We start from the raw sequence: 21,523 nt of genomic DNA on the forward strand, positions 1-21,523 counted from the left end.
GCCATCTGGGAAGTGGAGTCTCCAGCTCAAATGACTGCACCCCAGCCAAGCTTGAGTGCAACCTGCATCATGCAACCATAAATTAGAACCAGCATCTACCCTGCTCCAGAATTCCTGAGCCACAGAAAATGTGTGATGTAAAACATGTGGGTTTTGTTCCTGTTTCAGCCCCTAATTCAGGGGAAATTTGCTGTGCAGCAAAAGGACACATCAGCCCTTGACTCCTCTGTTTTGTCTCTCTCCACTGTCTCCCTGGATGAATTGCCCAGTTCTATGGCTTTAAATACCACATATATGCTGGAGTCTCACCAATCTCTCTTCAGATTCTGACCTCTCCATTACAAGGCAGACTAGAATACCAATGGCTATGTGACACCCCCTCTTGGGTGTCTGAAAGGCATCTTGAACTCACTGTGCCTCAAACTGAACACTCAGCCTCCTCTGCCCATATCAGGAAATGGCACCACTCAGTAGCTCAGACCAAAACCCAGTAGTCATCCTTTTCCTTACTCTTCCCACCTCACTCGACCATTCAGCAAGTTCCAGTTCATTCTGTCTCCAACATGCCTCTCAAGTCCATCCACGCCTCCCAATCACCCCTGCCACTTCTTCAGTCCAGGCCAATATCATCCCTCCTGGGCTGCTGTGACAACCTTCCATCAGTCTCCCTTGAAATCCATTCTCACAGCAACCAGAGTGCCCTTAAAGTCAGAACACACCTCACCATTGGTGGATTGCAACAATGGCCACCAATTTCCCCCATCCTGTGTGCATGTGGCTTTGCTGCTTCTGCCAACAAGAGGCAGAGTCTTCACCCCTTTAATCAAGACTTGCTCTAGCCAACGGGGTTCTAGTAAATTCCACACAAACAGAAGCTGGGAAAGGGTTTATGTGCTGAGCCTTTGCTCCCTCGCTGCTCAGAAATGGCTTTGACCACCACCATACGAATGAGCCTGGGTTAGCCTCTGGGCGATGAGCAACATGTAGCCCACTTACTCCCATTGGCCCTGCCAACAGCAAGCCAGCCACCAGACATGCCAGGGAGGTCACTGACTGCCAGCTGGCCACAAATACCTGAGTGATACCACCACCAGCATGTGGGACAGAGACAAGCGATCCCAGCTGAGCCCAGCCCAAACTGCCAAAGCACAAATCATGAACAAATAAAAGGTTCTTTTAAGTCACTCAGATTTAGAGTTTATTCGTTATGCAGCAAAAGCTAACTGATACAATCCCTTTCTCAAAACCATCCAAGGATTCCCCATTGGATGGATTTGTATATGGTATAAAATCTAAATTCTAAATATGAATAAAATATAAATATGGGTACATTCTAAATTCTAAACACAGGTCCATTATCCTGCATCTCTCTGGCTCTCTCCAACCTCACTCATGCCACTCTCCCCATTACTCAGCACACAGTAGCCAAGTACTGGAGAGCTCCCAGCTATCCCTCCCCCCACCCCCCACCGCAATGGTATCCCCTCAGTGTGGGACACACCTGTCCTGGTTCTTCACAAGGCTGGCCCCTCCATATCCTTCAAATCTTATTTGAAATGTCACCTCTTCAGAGAAGCTTTATCAGATTTTCCCTGTTCTTTTCATTATCAATCTTAACACTTACCACTGTGTACAATTCTGTTTTTACTGATGGGATTATTTGATTAATGTCTTTCTTCTCCATACGACTGTAAACTCCATGAGAGCAAGAACAATATCTTGTTTTTTCTTGCATTTTATCCCCAGGACCTGGCACACAGTAGGTGTCCAAGAAATATTACAATAAATGAATGAAAAGAATGGTAATGGTAATTATTTTTGAAACTGCTATTTCTAGAACATTTTACTTTTAGCCAGGTAATGTGGAGAGTGACCAATACTCATTATCTTTATGAACCCTCACAACCTCCCTGTGAGTTGGATTCTATTATTACCCACATTTTGTAGAAGAGCTCAGAGAAGTGAAGTGAATTCCATAAGGTCACAGAACTAGGAGACAGCTGATCAAGAACCCACATCAGTGTCATCTGGCTCCATGCTAGGGGTCTTAGTTGTGACATTATAATACCTCCCAACCCTGGGCTCTGCCTCACAAGGGGACAAGTGGAGGGCATGAGTGATCCCCCCAGGGAAGTTTGGGGACGCCCCAGTGGGTGAATGAGTGAGAGACCATGTGGGCCCAGCTACTTCCTGGACCTTTGCTGCCTCCCCCAGCCATGGAGGGACACAGGACTGTCCAACATCCCCATCTGGAACAGCCCCAGTCATCTTGCCATGGAGCAGTACAATGTTGCCTCCTCTTGGAAGAGCTCATGACGAACACAGAGACTGAGGTCAGGAGGCTTCCAATCTAGGGATCACCTGAGCATCCAAAGCTGTTCTCCAGGACTATCAACCCTGCTCTCCAACTAGGTCACACTCTGTGTCTCCCTTGATCATATCAGCAGCTAATATTTGTGGACATTTCCATACTGTGTGTCAGGCCAGGTGTTTATTCCCTTTCACATACTTTCTCATTGAGCCGCACAACAGCCCTGTGAATAGGCTTTCATTTTATCACAGAAGAAGTGGCAGAGCTCGAGCTTAAAAACTCAGACTCGGGGCGCCTGGGTGGCGCAGTCGGTTAAGCGTCCGACTTCAGCCAGGTCACGATCTCGCGGTCCGTGAGTTCGAGCCCCGCGTCGGACTCTGGGCTGATGGCTCGGAGCCTGGAGCCTGTTTCCGATTCTGTGTCTCCTTCTCTCTCTGCCCCTCCCCCGTTCATGCTCTGTCTCTCTCTGTCCCAAAAATAAATAAACGTTGAAGAAAAATTAAAAAAAAAAACAAACTCAGACTCTGGGAGCCAGGGTTTAAATCTAGGCTCCCCCATTTCTATCTGTGTGACCTTGGGAAGGTTACTGAACCTCTCTGTGCCTTAGTTTCTTCATCGTAGTTACTCATATTATCTCCTAAAGTTGCTATGGGGATTAAACTATGTGAAACAGAATAGTACTCGACACACAGTAAGTGTTGTTAAAGATGAAAGCAGTATGGGTTGAACGGTGTCCTTCCAAAATTCATATGTTGAAGCTCTAATCCACAGTATCTCAGAATGTGACTATATTTGGAGAAAGGGACTTTAAAGAGGTAAGTTAAAATGAGGCCATCAGGGTGGGCCCTAACCAATCCGAGGTGTCCTTGTAAGAAGAGGACATTTTGCCACACAGACACCAGGGGTGTGTACACAGAAGAAAGCCTCTGTAAGCCCAAGAGAGGCCTCAGAAGAATCAAACCTGCCAGCCCCTTGAACTTAGACTTCCAGACTCCACAACTGTGAGAAAATAGATCTCTGTGGTTTAACTCATCCAGTCTATGGGATTTTGCTATGGCAGCCAAGCAAATTAACCCATGAATATATAAGATGTGCCTGAGAATTAAGGTTGACCAATGAGAGAATGGCAGAGCTAGAACTCTGTCTGACCCCAAAGGCAGTCTTAGAAACACCATGCCTTCTGGCCTCTGAGCACTCTTCTGTAAGGGCTCCCTTAAGCACCTTCCCTGACAGGAAGGAGAAAGTCCCTTCTTGAGATGTGTATATTAGTTTCATTACTAAGCCTTGCCATGCTTTTTTCTACAGAGGATTTAGGGCCCTCACTTTAGAACTCATGGCAATGTCCCTATTTAGGACTCTAGGTATCTATGTGTACCTTGTGCTTGCCTCAGTTACGAGATGCTGGAAGAGCACTGGACCTGTCAAGAGGGAACATGTTCTTGCCCTAACCATGCCATTTATGAGCGGTGTGATGTTGAGCACGTCCACGTATCTCTCTGAGCCTCATTTTTCTCAATGGAGAATGTGCATGCCGTTAGCTATTATATGTTTAAACTAGCATGTTCCAGGCAATGTGCAAAGTGCATTTACTTTTTATAAGAGTCCAACAAGATGGCGTTAAGTTGTGTTCTTACCATCCCATTCTACAGATGAAGAAACTGAGGCTCCAATAGGGAAAACAACTTGTCCAAGTCACACAGTACAGGCGGCAAAGCTGGAACTCTAACTTAAACCTGCCTGACTCTAAACCCATCTTTCTTTTTTTTTTCCTTTTTAAGATTTTATTTTAAGTAATCTCTAACACCTAATGTGGGGCTTGAACCCTGAGTTAACAGTTGCATGCTCTACCGACTGAGCCAGCCAGGCGCTCCTAAACCCATCTGTTACAGCACTGTGCCCCACAGTTTTCCCATTTAGATGGGGTGTGCATGTGAAGCTGTGAGTGTAGCACTCCATGTTGCATAGGCTCCATAAATTAGCACAGCTGAGGAGACAAGACTAACAGGTCGCCTAAAACAGAGCAAGACAAGAAGGTCTGGAATCAAATTTGAAGAAGAGAAGTAGCAAAGACAGCACATAAAAGGAGAAAGGAGCAGAGTGGCATGGAGACTGTACTCCTGGCTGCAAGAGCTGCAGGAGCAAAGTTGTGGAGATGGGAAAGAGGCTGCACACTTAGGGTCCAGAGAGCCACTTAAACAGAAAGATCAAGGTCAGAAAGAGCCATAACGCACCCTTGAGCAGGGGAAGGCAAGAGGATGTGGTGGGTCATGTTAATCACCAACTACCACCAGCATTATCATCTTCATGAATCTTTGTTAAGCATCTACTGTGTGCTAAGCATTAACCTAAACATTCTTCGTGTATTATTTCATGTAATATTTCAACACTTTTGGCAGGTCTTCTTATTATCCCTATTATACAGATGAGAAACTGAGGTCCAGGGAAGTGAAGTACCTGACCCATGATCACTTAACTACCAAGTGGTCAAGCTAGGACTTAAACCTAAGTGTATCTGACTCCATGGCCCGTGATTCTAATGACCTGGGAGGTCCTCTGACATCTTTGGGATAAAGGGGCTGGAACTAAACAGGGTCAGGTGGGCCGGATGGGCTCCAGCACCCACCTACCCCAGACAGAGCTGGCACCCACCCTCATTCTCCAGCTTCCTCTTCTCCAGCTCCGCCTCTATCTGGTCCAGCACCATGGCCAGCTCCCCGAGGATCTTCTTCAAGTAGCTCACATCATCGTGCTCCAGGATCTTGGCCTGGGGACAGGACAGGCAGGAGCCAGAGGAGTTGAGTTGGCTTCCATTGAGCCTGGGTGGCCTGGGATTGAAGGAGCTTGACCCAGACGCTCTTTGGCAAACCCAGCCTCCAAACATCCCCTTCAGTGTAGAGGGTGCCCCATGGTTACGAAGCACCCGCATCTGGTGCTCAGTGCCCCTTGAGCTCAGCTGTCCTGGCCAGACCTCTTTCACAGGACTGGCACTCTCATATACCAACTGTTGTAAGGGTTCATTAATAGGAGCTCATTGCTGCCCCTTTTCCTGAGAATTACTCTCAGCCAAAGAAAAGCTGCCTGGAGATACAGGCCCCTCAAGCCCCCGCCAGGCAATATGTAACCACTGACTGACAGATACAGAAGTATAAAAGGCTTGCCCCTTGCCTTGGGGTGGATCAACTTTGTGGTGCCACTCATGCTGCAGAGGTGAACTTGGCCCCTCCCTCTTTCCTATCCCTCCCACCCTTACAGGGTTCTCCTCAGAACACTCCCTCAATGTCACTCTTATCCAAGAACCTCCATCCAATGCTCTGCTCTTAGGGACACAACCTAAGACATGAGGAGACCAAGGCTCCAGGGGGACAGTGGCTTGCTCAAGGTCAAGTAGCCAGTAAATGACAAGAGGAGACAGAATTGGAAAAACAAGCCAGTGTTGTTTTCATTTCATGTCATCAGCTGATCCTCTACTTTGAACCAGCCTTGTGCCTTTGTTCTTTTCCATGGGAAAGATAGTGGGGAGTGGAACTGAGCAGGTCTGGAAGCACTCACCATGAGCTTCTTCTGTTTGGAAAGGTAGGGCTCAGAGAGTTGGGGCTCCTCTTCATGGTCCAATTTCATGAGGTCTGTGGTGGCATTGGCTAAATGTCCTGGGGAGAGAATAAGGAAGGTCCCATCTTTCTGATAGCCAGTGCCACCCCCAGCCCTTCTTCCACAAACTTGTGAGTAGGTTCTATTCAAACGTTGGTCTGAAAAGTAACAATATGGACAGCCAACACTTGGTAGGCACAACAGGCTGGAACCCGGGGATGGATGAAGTGCCATCCTGCCCTAGGATCAGGCTAGTGGGAGAGAGAGACACACAAAGAAATCTCTAGGATACAGCACCATCAATCTGCAATGAAGGGTGAACAGAATGCTGTGGGATAGAGGGCCACCTGCCTGAGGCACAAGGCATCAAGAAACCCCACTGAGGAGGGGACTACTCGGGAATGAGTGGGAGCTTGCCAGAAATGGATAGGTTATAAACCTGGACAGACTCATGCTTCAGTGCATGCCACCCCCTACTCTTTCTCGTGGTTAAGGAAATGGGTTAGGAGAGGCGAAATATCCCACACTAGTAAACGATAAGCAGGATAAGATCCTAGGGTCTGTTCTGTGACTGGGGTGGGGTTTCTCCAGAATTCTTCGCCAATGAGTCTGGGGTGTGGTGAGTCAGGTGGAGAGTGGTGCCCCAGTCCTGCCTGGTCCTTTCCCTTGGGCCCCAACTCCACTTAGCCATCTCTTAGGCTCCTTGAACCTCACCCAACAGACCTCACCATCTTCCCTGCTCCCCCTGCTCCTCGCCTGCATTCTCCCCTAACTGCAGCACCCCTCCCCCACACCAAGTTAAGCCAGATGCCTGGGGGTTGCCTTCAATTCCTCCTTCACCTCCTCCCTGAACAAAATCAGTCCCAGGTCCTATTGATTCCTCCTTCTTATTCTTTCCCATACTTAACATCTCCTTTTCAACCCTCTGACTCCCTTAGTTCAGACTGGATGATTCTGACCTGGCCCCAGGCACTGGCATTCTCTCCACTCTGTGCCCTTCTTCCCACTCACACTGAAGAGGTCTTCCTCAAACACACACTTGTCCATGCCATTCCCTGCTTAAAACCCACTCTGGCTCCTCACTGACCTTGGATAACCTCCACACTCTTCAACGTGCCTTAAAAGACCAGCAGGATCCCTCTCCTCTCTTCTCACCAACTCCACCTTTCACTGAGGAAACATTTCATCCACCCAAATGCTTGGCCTGAATGTGCCAGACCATTCCAAACCTCAGGGCCTCTGCTCACACTACTTCTACCTTCTGGAATAGCTTTTTCCTGTATTCCTGAAAATCCCCTTCTAGATCCAGCACAAGATCACCTCCTCCAAAAATCCCATCCTGATCCTTTGAGAGGTCTGACCATTCAATGCCTTTGTCCTTCAGTGTCCAAAACTGAAGTTTTCTGCCAAAAACTGCAAATATAGTAATCAGAGATGCCATTGCACCAATCCATTCACATTCCAATCTGTGCGAAAAGTGCCCCCTGGACTTGTGCAGTTCACACCCTGTAATGCTATCCACAGAGATTCTGATGTACTTCTCTCCGAATGTATATGTATCCCCCTAGAATTTGAGTTTCTGGATACCAGTGGCTATGTCAGATTCACCTTTTTCCTTAAAACACAGTATAGGCCTGGCACAGAACAAGAGCTTAGTGAGTGTTGAATGAATGAATGAATAGAATAGAATAGAATAGAATAGAATAGAATAGAATAGAATGAATAAAATGAGTGAGTGAATGAGTGACTGCAGGTGTTCAGCTACTGCCCTCTGACGTCTCACCATCTACCACCCTATCTCCTGGCCTGCTAGAAAAAACAGTAAATACCCTCCCAGACCTTCCAGCTTTGGGGCTATATTAAATCTCATTGATATTTTATGAACATGAAGGTCAAGTATAGCATTTTCTCTCTTGCCAGTCATCCAGGGCTGTACACGTGGCTCTCTTTAGACTCTAGAAGGGCAACCCAAGCCAAGGAAAGACCTTGGACTGATTGGAGGGGTCACTGCAGGATGACTGCTACATCCTGTTTGATCCCTCTCCTCTCCCAGCTGGGCTGGGGCCTTGAGTTCTTGTCTCTTCTCAAAGGAAGGAGCAGGGTAGGCCTTCTCTGGATCCCTCACTCCCTTCTAGGCTCCTTTAAATGATTCAGGGTGGAATGAGGAAGTGCCTCCAGCCCCCAGAAGCATTTAGGGACTGCCTCCATCCAGTCCTGGCCACCGTCATTGCTCACCTAGATGACAGCCAGGACCTCCTAACTCAGTGAGGGATCTTTGTAAAATGCACATCAGATCATGTCACTGTCCATCCCTGTCTCTCCACTGCTCTTTGGGCAAAATTCCAATTCTGTCAGGCCTACTCCCCAGACTCACAGCATGGCCACTCATACCTGCCTCAGACTACACTTCATCCACATTGAACTTCCTTCAGTTCCCTGAGCACACTACACCCTCTCCTTCCCCTCAATGAAAGGGTTCTCCCTCCCCTCCTACCTCCTGGTCATCCTTGGATGTTGCTTCATTTCAGAAACCCTCCAGGCCCCCAGAGGCTGGAATGGGCATCTTCCCATAGCCTCCATGCTTCCTTTACCATAACACTGATTGGTTTTGGTTAAAAAATTTTTAACCAATTAGTTTTTGAACAGGTTATACATGTATACTTGTTTAAAACTTCAAATAATAGGGGCACCTGGGTGGCTCAGTCGGTTGAGCATCCGACTTCGGCTCAGTTCATGATCTTGTGGTTTGAGTCCGAGCCCTGCGTCAGGCTCTGTGCTGACAGCTCAGAGCCTGGAGCCTGCTTTGGATTCTGTGTCTCCCTCTCTCTCTGCCCCTCCCTCACTCATTCTCTGTCTCTGTCTCTGTCTCTGTCTCTGTCTCTCTCTCTCTCTGTCAAAAATAAATAAACATTAAAAAAATTTAAAAATTCAAATAGTGAAGAATGTGCAGTGAAAAGTAAATCTCTCCCCCCCTCAGTCTGTGGTCTCTTAGTTCTGCTTCCTGAAAGCAAACCCTATTGGCAGCTTCTCATGTATCTTTGTGTTTGCAAGCACCTGGGTATCCATTTAATGCCCTTTTAAATATAGTAATGATAGCACACTAGACGCATTTGTTTTGCCTTCCTTTATTCTTACTTCCTAACATATCTTAGGGAGCATCCCTTATACTCATTTTTTAAAACAGCTGTACAGTATTCTATTGTGGGAATACTAGAATTTTTTTGCCCAGTTCCCAACTCATGCACTGCTGAGTTATTTCCAACTTCTTGCTATTACCACCTATGCTGCAATGGTGATTCTTGGTGCACAAATCCAAGTGTGACTGCAGGATAATCTCCACGGTTATTGTGTTTGATATAGGGTGCCAGAATGTCCTCCTGAGAAGTTGTTCAAATGTGTTTAGTCCCACACTGCAATTACCTGGCCACTTGTCTTTCTGCTTATCTGTGATGGAACTGTGACCCTGGGATGGTAGAAGCTGTGTCTGTCCCCATCGGTCCCCAGACCCCTGCCCAGTGCCTGGGGCGTAGGAGACCTCATAAATGTTGACTCAATGGAGACAAGATGATACTGATAGATTCCAGGTCTTATGCAAAGGTACTCTAAAGGGACAATATCAAGTTCCACAACCTGCCCCTTCCCACTTTAAACAACAGCTCACTCCTTTGAGAGGAAGTGACCATTAACTAAGTACCTAATATCTACTTAGAATCATCACACTTCATCTGTCTATAGGATCCCATGGTGTCTGCACAGGGCCTGGACCAAAGTCTGTAAATAACTGTTGATGGATAATCTGATTTAATCTAACCCCCATTGACCAGGTGCTAGAAACAAAAAGATGAACCAGGCTATGGGCATGTCCAGACTAGCAGCTAGGACAGGACGTGGCTGATGCTTCAATCAGAAACAAGAGACCTCACAGGGGTCTTGCATATCTGGGCAGCCTTCCTTGGTGACACCAACCCTGAAGTCACTCATTGCCCTGGATCACCAGCTATAGTCCTGACCTCCTTGGGCCCTGACCCCAGGTGTCTGGGGCTGGGACTTCTCCAGTACAAATGTGCTCCAGCTCTCCATGGACAAGACAAGCCTCTGGGAGGGCAGACAGCCCACAGTCTCTGTACAGGATGGCAGGACAAGAGGAGGGGCAGGAGAGGGGAATGAGACGGCCAGAGAGGGAGAGACATTTTGGTTTGAAAGCGGGTAAATGAGATGGATGGCCAGGGAGAGTGGTGGAGAGAAGGCAAGCAGGAGGGAGGAAGGGAGAGAGACAGAGGATGGAGCACGAGACACCCAGAGCGAGGGCCAGAGAGATGAACAGAGACAGAGAGAAAGGGGGTGGAGACAGAGGCAGGGACGGGAAGAGGGAGACCAGGAAGGATAAGAGGAAGAGGGGGAGTTACAGACACACAGTAGGGAGAAGATGTGGAGGAGGGGAAGGACTCCCGTTGAGGGGTCACCCATGGCACTCACTGCGGATCTCAGCCGTGGCGTACTTGGGGATCATGGAGTCCGTGGTGAGCTCGGGGTGTAGGATGCAGCCGTGCGTGTAGGCGTCCATGGGCAGCGCGTCCAGTAGCTCCCGGTACTGCAGGACCCTCGCGTGCTGTGGGCTGCCCGCCTCAGGCATCAGGGCCACCACGTGCTCTGTGGGGCACAGCCGGGGCTGGGCTGGGGGGCAATGAGTCCTGCCCCGGCCCCCTGCCCCTCTCATTCAGACAGACCTGGCTCTGGCACCCTGTCCTTCAACCCCGGTGTGCTGGAACCCCAATCGTCATGGCCCAGGTGCCACCCCTTTCCCCAGGCTCTTGTGATAAAGTTTCCCCCCAGCTGACAGGGGATCCTCGTGGTCTTGCCTGCCTACCTCACCTCCCTGGAGTCCTGCCAAGCTGTCTGCTGAGGAGCTGCCCGATGGGAGTCTAGGCCCAGTGTTGGCAGGCTTCAAGAGAAGCCAGAAACCTGGATGTTTAAAACTGAACTCTCCTTAATTCTTAATTGTTGGCAACTAATTCGTATTCTTTCTCCACAGTGCATGTCTGGGCCCTGGACCCCTCTCAGCTGTGGTTTGCAGCACCTGCTATAGGCAGTGGGCTTCTGAACCTGAAGAAGGCTGGAGGGCAGGAGAGGACATAGGGTCCTGTGGTGTTCCAGGGTGTCTGGGCCCTGCTCACACCTGCAGTATTCCGGGGCACCTGGGGCCAGGTCTATGGGGTTCCTGGGGAGTCCATGGCCCTAACTATGCTTATAGGGATTCAGAGGCCTGGGCCCTGCCTGTGCCCTGGCATCCCCAGAAGACCTGAGCCCCTCCTGGTGACTAGGATGGTCTGGGTCCAGCTCCTGCCTGGGGGCTCGGAGGGCCTGTGGCCATGCTTCTGACTCCAGAGCTCCTGGGGACGGAGGTTGTAGCCCCCTTGCTCCTAGGGCCATGTCTGGGCCAGCCCTTTCCCTGGAGTCCTGGGGATAGGGTTTGTAGCATCCCAAGGATCGTGGCCATACCTGTGGCCCTGTGGTCCCTGGGGGCGGTAGGCATCTGAGCCCTGTCTGCCATCCCACTGTTCCTTTTGGGGGAGACTGGGCCTTGTCCACAGTCCCAGTGAGCTTCCTCAGGCTCCCCAAGGTTCTGTGGGGTGTCTGGGGTCTGTGGCTGAGCCCCTGTGGGTGTGGCGGCCGTACCTCCTGTGAAGGTCCGCTCCACGTAGTCGATGATCTGGTCATAGTCACTGATGATGTTGTCCCGGTGGATAATGACGGGCACCTCCTCCCCCAGGTTGAGCCGCATGAACCACGGCTCCTTGTGCTCACTCTGCGGCAGGCTCACGTCCCTCTCCTCACACGCCAGGCCCTTCTCGGCAATCACCAGCCGCACCTGCAGGCGCCAGGGTCAGAGCGGGGAAGGCGGGCGGACGCACGGGGGACACTCTGCCCAGGTGGGGTGGGGCATGTGGGAAGGGAGGTCAGAGGTCACACACAGGAGGGGGCACTGTTGCTTCCTGCTCGTTTTTTAGGCAGGTGGACTCTCCCAGGGCCCGGGCGCCTCTTGGTGGGAGGAACACAGCCCTATCTGGGGCAAAGGGGCAGGGCTCCCTCATAGTTATGGGACTGGGTTTCACAGCTGGACATACCTGGGATAGGATTCCTGGCTCTGCTGTGTGTGTTTGGGCAGATTCCTTAAACTTCCTGAGCCTCAGTTTCCTTATTTGCAAAACGGAAGTACTAATAGTACCACGCCAGTGTCTGGCACATAGATGGCACTCAAGTCATGGTTTCACTATTATGACTGGACACTCAGCCTGGCCTCCAGGGGTACATCTGGCCAGGAAATTCATAGGAATTCTTATCATCAACATGATTGAGCAATATTTCTCAAATTATTTAGGAAACAAAGCAAGGTGGAAAATAATTTGTCAACATCAGCTGAGCCTTTTATTGCCCCCAGACACTTTCCCATCTGGTTGTTGTTCACAACAGCTTCCCAAAAGAGGGTAGAACAGAGGCTATCTCCCTGTTTTTCTTGATGAGAAAACCAAAGCCCAGAGAGGGCAAGTAACTTACCCAAAGTCACACAGCAATTTAGCAGTAGACCTGAAACCGGAAACAGTGGGTCCTGACTCCTGCGGGTACCTTCAGGGAATCCTGGGCCTGCCCCCTCCTTAGTCTTTCCCTATGTCTCTAGGGGGTCCCAGATGAATATTTGAGCTGGTTGAAGTTAATGGAGAGCCTTGAGGCTGGGGCCTGCCTCAATGTTGGGGCCAACATTTCTGAGTTGGAAGATAGTTAGAGATCACCTGGTCCAACTGTCCCCTGCTTGTGGACTGAGACTCAGAAAGATGACTTTTGTCCAAATTCCCTAGCAAAAAGATGGCAAGCAACTCTACCAAAGGCTCCAGGGCAGGGGGAAGGGAGGGCATCCCTGAGCCTAGCAAAAGTGGTTCTCCTTGAGCATCAGTGTCCCCACACACACTCGGTTGGTAGCTCTTGGGATTGGATGTCCGCAGCCTCCCTCCCAGATGCCAGGAGTTAAGCACTCAGAAGGGTCAGCATGGTGTCATAGTCGGACCTTGGACTCAGTGCCAGACTGTCAGTTCAAATCCCAGCTCTGGCACCTACTTGCTGGGTGACTTGGCTTTACATCTGTGTGCCTCAGTTTCCTCATCTGTCCAATGAGAGTCCCACTAGCAGTTCCCGTAGAGGGCTGCTGTGAGGATTAGATACATTAGTCCCTACAGAACAGTGCCTGGCACCCCATAGGCATATTGTGTCTTAGCCACTTGCATGAGATCAGGTTCTGGAAGCAGACAGATCTAGACTTGAAGCCTGGCTCTGCTGCTTATTTGCTGTGTGATCATGGATGAGTTACTTGAGTTCTCTAATCTTGGGTTCTATGAGATGAGGAATGTAATCCACTCCTTCAAGCCTGACATGAGGTTGAGATGGGATCATATGGATAAAGTCCCAGCACGGGAGGTTAATACATGGATTCTACCATCATTATTACACACACACACACACACACACACACACACACACACTCACCATCATGATTGGTGTCCTAGAGTACTTCATGCCCAACCCTCACAGCTAACATGAACACCTCTTTCCATGTGGGGAGGAAGAAGTAATTAGCCCCTGAACCCCCAATGCTCATTCACAGATTCGTTTGCTCCATTAGCCAAAAGCAGGTCCTACAGATGGGGCTGGGAGGTCCTCACCCTGGCTCTGCCACAGCAATGCTATTATGTGACTTAGAGTGTCACTGCCCCTTCCCGAGCCTCCTTTTCATCATGAGTAGAATGAGGGCTGGACTCCACGTTGAGGAGCGCCTTGCTGCCAGCTGACACTACATTCGGACCACGCAGGAGACAGTGGGAGGAATGGCTGATTCTAAGAGAGGCGGAGGAGTTGTGGCAGAGAGAGAGCACCGGGGGTGGCATCTGTTGGGTCTGGGTGTGTGAGTGTATACGTGCGTGAGTGAGCCTGAACGTGAGTAGCAACTGCATGAGTGTGCAAGTGTGTGTGTGTGTGTGTGTGTGTGCATGTGTTCATGAGTGCGGGTGTGTGGATGAGTGTCTGAGTATTAAAGCATTGTGTGAGTGCGTGTGCATTAGTGTGGATATGAGTGTGCATATGCACGTGTGAGTGTGTGTCCTTGTGTGTATGTGTAGGTGAGTGTGCATGTGTATGTTCTCCTGCCTGAGCCCAGGAGGAGCCCCAGAACCATCAAGGCTGGAGTTTGGCTGGAGCGGAACTGCCCATTCCCTTCCTCCGGCCCATCCTGGCATCCTTGGCCCTGAACCATCGCGCTCTGCCCAGCCATCCAGCCTCCAGGCCAAGCTGGGACCGCTGAATGGATGGAAACAGAAACCAAACCAGGCCTCTGTCCTTGACAGGTCCGGACATTTGGCCTTGCATCCTGGCAGGGCACCTGCTCCCAGGGACCACTCCCAGGTCCTGCCCTGGAACTCTAGTGAGGGTGCCAGATGGGGCTAGTGCCTGGGGAGGGGACTATCTTTAGAGATGTAACAGTTTTGCTTGGAGCTGCCTCAGGGTCAGGCCGGCAGGCGGCCAAGGAGACTTTCTCCTTTAGCGGAGCTGCAGGCCAGAACCATGTGCCATCCTGCGGGGGAGGGGAGTGTGGGAGGAAGCCAGGTCCAGGGGAAGGGCATGCAGTCACCAAGGCCATCTGCCTCTCTGCACCCTGGAGGCTGGACCAGCCTTGGTGGTCGCCACTCAGTGTGACCAGACATCAGCCACCCCTGGGCAAACCATCTTCTCTGCAGGTGCATGGAATTAGCTCACTGGTGCTTCAGAGTCAGGACTGTCCCTCCTCACCAGGCAATTGCAATGGGCTGGCTTGGAGTCTATGCCCAACCATTTAGTTGTTGTATGACTTTGTAAAAGACACTTAAGAGTCTCTGAGCTTCAGTGTATTTATCTCAAACATCCTTTTTTTTTTTTTTTTAATTAATAAAGGTGAAGGAGGGGTCCACACAGGGATCTGAGAAAAAAGAGTTCTAGGCAGAGGGAACAGTCAGCACAAAAGTCCTGAGGCAGGAGCGTGTCTGGCATGTTTGAAACACAATGAGGAGGCCAGTGTGGCTGGAACAGGGTGGGCGGGGAGATGAGAGGGGATGAGGCACTGCACAGGGCATTTTAATCAAGACCCCAGATTCCGTGAATAAATTCCGTGGCTCCTTGAACTAAGATGGGGAAATCACATGTTTACTTTCAATAATCTCATACTGACAGTTATCATTTTCTTCAATTATGAGCGTAGGCGACAAAGCATGGTAGTGTTCGCAGTGCCTGAAATATTGTCACCACAAGGCATCAGATACTTTCATCACTTCACATTGCTACGGTTACACTCATCACGACTTTGACACTACAGTGATCAGTCCTGCCACCAGGTAAGGCTATAGAATGGGTTAATCCAGAAACATATATTATTACATAATGAATTTGTTTTAAAAGGATGTCAACAGCTATACTTCGATTGGCTTCCCTTCTAGTAATGTTATGTATTTTACTTTATTTCATTAAAAGCATTATTCTGAGAAAGGTTCACAGGCTCCCCTCTATTGATGAAGGGGTCTGTGACCCAAGGAAGGTTAGGATCCTGAGGTAGAGCCTGAGGCCATGACGAGGATTCTGGCTCTTTCCTGGAGGCACCTGGTGAGCCACTGCAGGCTTCTGGGAAGAATGGGGAGGTCGGCAGTTGCCACCTGTGAGCCTCTGGGGGTGGGGGTGGGGCAAATTGTCAAGGGCAGCGTGGACAGGGCTAGGAGCCAGTGCCCAAGAGCTTGAAAGGCAAGGCCCAGGTAGGAGGTAGAGATCACCCTCCATTCTCACTTCCTCCTGCCATGTCTGAGAGGGGCCTCTGGAAGACCTGCTCAGTCTTGGGTGTCAGGACTGTCTTCTGACAGGACCCTGACCTGGGCCTCTCACTCCTGGGGGCAGAAGGCTGGGCCAGGTTCTCCTCAAAGTTGCCTCCAAGAAAAGGGCAGACCCTGAGAGGATGGAATAAGGGAAACTTGAACCAAGTTTGTTGCAGGAAGCCAAGGACGGCTCTCAGAGGCTCACCTTGGTGGAAATCACAACAATATAGCTAACTCCCAAAAAGGGCTTTCTCTGTACCAGGCGCTACTCTAAGACATTTATGTGTATTAATTAATTTAATCCTCACAAAAAGCCTAATGAGGTAGGTACTAGTATCACACCCGTTTTATAAAAGAGGAAATAGCCACAGAGACAGCGCTAAGTTGTCCCAAGTCACACAGCCAGTAAATAGCAATCTTGGTTTTTGAAAAACTGCCTGGTGTGAGGACAGAAAGATGCTCAAAGGGATGGGGACACACAGAGACAGGGTAATTCTTCCCACCTGGGGAGGGAGAAATTCAAGTTGTATCAACATGTAGTCCATCTTCATGTGGAAGAAACTGAGGACCAAAGGGGATCAGGAACTACCTGAGGCCACAAGCTAGTGAATGAGAATGCCAACACTGGATGCTGGTGTCTTGACTCTTGCCCCTTCCAGTCTCACCCTTTTGCCCCCTCCCCACCCCCCCAAGCCAAAGAGAAGGTGGCTGGGGGGCCAGAAACAGCCTCAGAAGCAAGCTAACATCTACACTTTGCATTTAGAACCCCCTTTGAACCCTGTGGCCTCAAATGATCACTTATGATGATGCCTGAAAGTTCACTGTTAGCGTGCCATTTTTAAGGCATTGTGCAAAGTGTGTAACCATGCATGATCTCAGTCTTCACAGCCCTCTGAGGTAGGAACCGTTCCTCCTGAACACAGGAGGAAGCAGAGACTTACAGAAGTGAAGACACGTGCACAGTCACGCAGTGGGAAGTGGCACAGTCAGGATTTGCTCTCCTGTCTAGTAAATCTAAGTGCGCTTACTGGGCACTTTCTGTGTGCCAGGTGCTGCTCTAGGTGACTTAATGGATACATTTGCTGAATCCTCACAACAGCCTTATCCTGGAGGTGCTGTTATTATTCTCAATTTACAGACGTGATGCCTGAGGCATGAGAGGCTGAGCAACCTACCCAGAATTACTCAGTTGGTCAGTGGCAGAGTTGAGACTGAACCCTGGGCTGTCTGGCCCCAGAGTCTGGGCTCTGGCTCCCCTCACTGTCCTGTTGCCCTCTAGCTCTGGAATAGTCTCCAGATGTCCCATGGAGCCACCACCATTCTTGGAGGTAGGCTATTTTCTGCTATTCATATACCATTAAGGACAGGCTTCTCAGATGCTCCACAAAGGGGAACTGCTCCCTGAATGCAGGCAGGGCCCTTTGGGACTGAAAGGAAGGAAATTCACCTGCTAAACTCCTACTATGTGCCAGACACTTAACATATGTCCATGTCCTCTCAAACCCTCAGGAATTCTGCAGGGTTGGATGCAAAAGTCCCTTTCGCCAGATGAGGATATTGAGGCACAGATGGGTTAAGTGACTTGTCCAAGGTCAAACAGCCAGTAAGCACTCAAGATGAGAATGGAATCCAAGACCATCTGACTGCAGAGCCCATGCCCTTTCCACCAGGATACACTGTCTCTAGAACCCACCACCGGCCCCTAGGCAACGGGAAGTCCATGGACGGGGAGGCAGGAGGATTCCCAGGCTGACCTGGTCACAAATGAGGTTGCAGTGAGCAGTCCCATGCCTGAACAAGGGGCTACCTGAGCCCTGAGTGCAGGCTGAATAGGAAATCTTCCATGGGGGCAAGGGGAGGAGCAGGAAGCTCCCTTTGGGAATGGTAATGGAAGGTACCATCCCTCTGTCCCCTGTCCAGTCCCAATCACTGGGGTCTGGATCCTGTGGTTCTGGATAGGAAGGTATTCTGAAATCTGGACGTCAGTCGGATACATCTCCAAACTCCCAGCAACTTGCACGGAGACTGGCATGCAGTAGGTGCTCAGCAGGCATTTGTAAAATTTACGGATGAGTCCCAGAGTGGCCCTGGTTAACTTGACCCCTCCTTCACCTAGCACTGTGGCGATATCACACCTATAATTATCAGAAACTTGACCCTGTGCCAGGCACTGCCATCAGCACTTCTTTTGTGTCACCTTATTTCACCCTCAAAATAGCCCTCTGAGAAAGGTACTGCCATTAGCTCCATTTTACAGATTATAAAACTGAGGCTTTGGAGTGGCAAGGCGACCTGTCTAAAGTTTTACAATGAATTACTGGGGAGGATGGCTCTTCCACTGGAGACTGTCTGGCCTCAGTCTATACTCTAAACTGGAGCTACTCAAAGGGGGATCAGTGGACCAGCTTTATCAGCATCGCTGGTAGCTGGCTGGACATATGCAGCATCTTGAGCTCCATTCTAGACTTGCTGAATCAGAACATCTGGGGTGGGACCCAGCAGTCTGTGTTTTAACCAGGACCATGCAGTGATTCCAATGTATGCTCAAGTTTGAGTACTGCCAGTCTAGAACACGAAGTTATACTGCCTTTTCAACAACTCTCTCAGCAACTCTGAGAAGGGCTGGGAATTAGAAGTAGCTGCTATTATTATAATTATTGTTACCTCATTTTCCAGATGATGAACTGAACCTGGACCAAGACTCAAACCCAAGTCTTTTGGCTCCAAGGCCCTTTCTCCTTACGGAACCTGTTTCTCTATCTGGAAAATGAGTGAATGGAACAAAAGGATCTCCCAGGGAGAAGAGGAATCCCAGGGTCTGACAATGGGTGCCACTTGGAACCCAGCAGCACACGTTGTTGGGCCCTGGCCATGGTGCTGAATTCGTGCCCCAATGACGGACAGCGCCTAGGGTGGGAGATTGCGCCCCTAGAGGCGCCCCTGTCACAGGCGCTGTGCCTGGCCCTCGCCCCCAGGAAGCGGGAACCCTGATAACTCAGCACCAGGCTGGATTCCCAACTGCGACCCAGCTCAACTGGATCTGCGAAGGAGCTGAGGGGCCCTCTCTGTCTTTAAGAGCAAAACAGATTTTAGGGGCCGAACTGAGCTTGCCTCAGGAGATGGGTTAACTCCTTTCTCAGCTCAAGATAAGTGGGGGTGCGGGAGAGGACCAGGGACAGACCCTTCAAGCCCCAGCCAGAGGAAGGCTCCCAGCTGGGCAGAAGCTGTGATCTGGAGGGCCTGTCGTATCCAGGACAGCAGCGTGGAGGGAGGCCCACAACCGGGCTACCGGGGCTGGAGGCTGGATCCCAGGAAGCGCTCCTCCTCCCTTCCCGCAGCAGCCGCCCCCTCCAACAGGCCGCCTTCCCAGCAGTGCCCATTCCCTTCCCCTTGCCTTTGTCTCTCTTCTCAGCCCTCCAACAGACCAGGTCTTTCTGGGAGGGAAAGAGGCAGAATGGATGTTCCCAGAATTGGGGACGGTGCTCCTGGGGCCCAAGACAGCGCCAGTCACCTCCCTGGAGAGCGGCCCAGCATCCTCCATCCTCCGGGTCCCCGAACCCCCACATGCCACCCTCCAGCCTCTCACCAGGTCCTCGGACCCCTTCCTCCTCCTGAATCCCCTCCCCCAAGCCTCCTCGCTACTGGGTGCATCCGGCTCCCCTGCTCCTTGGGCTCTACCTTCTGAGAGCTGAAGGACTGGGTCCAGTGGTACAGAACCAGGCTCTCCTTGGGCCAATGGGCGGGGCTGGCCGCCTCGGGCGCGTCGGGGGCCTCCACCGGCTTGGCCGCATCGCTCTCCAGCGCCGAGATGGGCCACCAGCTGCAGTTGGTGGGGGTCAGGTTGTTGGGGGTCGCCATGACAGCCCGGAATCAGAGGGAGGAAAGAAGGAGGCTCCGCGGCGGCGGCTCTCTCTCGCCCAGCATCACATGGCCTCGCCGAGCCTGCCCCTCTGCTTCGCTCCCTCCCTCCCCTCTCCGTGAATGTCATTACTCGCTGGGCAAGTGGGGGAGGGGCGCGGGGGATCCCGGGATCTCCTTCCCTCCTCCTCCCCTAGGGACGCCCCTGGCCCCTGCTAGAAAAGCTACCAGTCCCCTCCGTCAGGCTCCGTGGAAGGGGTGGAGGAGCCACAGGAGAATGGGCCATGTCCCCCAAATAGCTCATATCTGGCCAGCTACCTGCCAAGACTCCACCATTGTTAACGCATTCTGACTCTCAGTCTTCCAAGAAGCAAATACCTCTTAGGACACCTGGTGTTATAGAGACCCATTCCTTGTATAAATCAGTGTCTGGAAATAGCTTTTCTCTCTTTGGAGCTGTTGTTTCCTAGCATTTCTCCTGAAGGATCTCTAAGGGCAGAGGGGAACAAACTATGAAATATAGAGCAAACGCTTACATAGCACTTGCCGTGTGCCCAGGCTTTACAACCATCAACTCACTGAGTCCTCACAATAATCCTATGTGCCTCATTTTACAGAAGAGGAAACTGAGGCACAGAGAAGCTAAGTGACCTTGCCCAAGGTCCCCTAACTAGTAAGCGGTGGAGCCGAGATTCGAACCCAGCCTGTCTGGCTCCAGAATATATGCTCTTAGTGATAAGGTCATAATACTACGATAATGATATAAACAACAGCACAGCAAGCTTTTTATCAGCCCAAGCACTTTATACGCATCATCTCATTCATCTGCACAATAATCATTTTTACTAGAGGAGGAAGATGAGGATCAGAAATGTCAAGTCATTGGTCCAAGGTCACATCTTCACCCAGGAGACTGAGGCACAACTACAGGAGCCCAAGAAAGCCTGTAATGCCCTGCTGTCACTTAGTTTATGCTTAATATTCATGGGAGTTTCATATAAAGTTCCCTAATACCCCCGTGCTTCCTCTGATATAAATATTGTTTTAATTTATTTACCATTGAGCAAATAGATGCACCAGGGAGATAGGCTTCTCAATTTTCCCTCCCTCCCTCATGTGATGCTATCAAGCAAGGACTCCTTGCACATCATCCTTTCAGATTGATGAGCATGGCTCTTGAGGAATCAGTGTCCTTCCTTCTACCAGACAACAAAAGTTCTGTGGTCCATGGGTTTCCCTTTTTTGCTTTGGCTGCCAGGAGGCTTGGAGCTACATTTTCTATTAACTCCCAGTTGCCACATTAGCCTCCCTGGTTCAGCAACTTCTTTGTCACCCTTTCAGGAAATTTTTATTCCTTCTTTTTCCTCCAAGTATATTGTTGCTCATGATTTGGTTTTACAAAGAAGGATATGGTGTGTCTTAAGGGAAAATTCAAATGTCTGAATTCAGGGAAGTAAGACCTTAGATATTCCATCAAGGTGAAAAATCTGGTCCCTGTAGAGGCTGCTTTTAGGCAACAGACGAGAGCACTGGAATGTAGAGCGAGGCAAAAGGGTCACAAAAAGAGTGACCACCGAGCTGATGCAAACAGGTTCATTAAACAAGCCACCGTGAAATAGCCATAGGCCCTAAGAGACCAATTGCAACCAGGCACAGTTCCTAAGATTACCCAAAAAGGACAATTGCATACATCCCCATAACTCTTTTACTCCACCCTATAACTTTAGCCCCTCACCACCACCTCTCAGCAGTCTCCCCTTTGCTGTCTCACAAGTGCTGCCTTGCAGTGTATTCAATAAACTTTTATCTCTTTTGTTCTGCCTTGGGTGAATTCTTATACCACCAGAGCCATGACCCCACACCCTACTGGGATGCCCCACAGTCCCTA

The 21,523-nt window shown here is 50.3% G+C and overlaps 1 protein-coding gene across 4 annotated transcripts in view; it reads right to left on the reverse strand.

Annotated features, from left to right (window-relative positions):
- The window catches only part of GDAP1L1 (ganglioside induced differentiation associated protein 1 like 1), a 51,285-nt gene that overhangs the window by 7,803 nt on the left and 21,959 nt on the right, over positions 1–21,523 (reverse strand). For 2 of the 4 annotated variants that reach the window (XR_006300736.1, XM_043602320.1), the window contains exons 1-5: positions 19,456–19,757; positions 11,576–11,768; positions 10,376–10,549; positions 5,861–5,958; positions 4,961–5,075 (exon numbers count right to left, since the gene is read on the reverse strand). Coding sequence is in view for 3 of the 4 variants with exons in the window: in XM_043602320.1 (XP_043458255.1) it covers positions 4,961–5,075; positions 5,861–5,958; positions 10,376–10,549; positions 11,576–11,768; positions 19,456–19,635 (760 nt within the window). In the remaining variant the exon portion in view is untranslated. Of the gene's footprint in view, positions 1–4,960; positions 5,076–5,860; positions 5,959–10,375; positions 10,550–11,575; positions 11,822–19,455; positions 19,758–21,523 lie in introns of those variants that run through there. The other 2 variants (XM_043602322.1, XM_043602321.1) reach the window with 2 other exon arrangements.

The sequence above is a fragment of the Prionailurus bengalensis genome, chromosome A3 (genome assembly GCF_016509475.1).
Source record: "Prionailurus bengalensis isolate Pbe53 chromosome A3, Fcat_Pben_1.1_paternal_pri, whole genome shotgun sequence".
In the NCBI taxonomy this organism is placed as follows: Eukaryota; Metazoa; Chordata; class Mammalia; order Carnivora; family Felidae; genus Prionailurus; species Prionailurus bengalensis.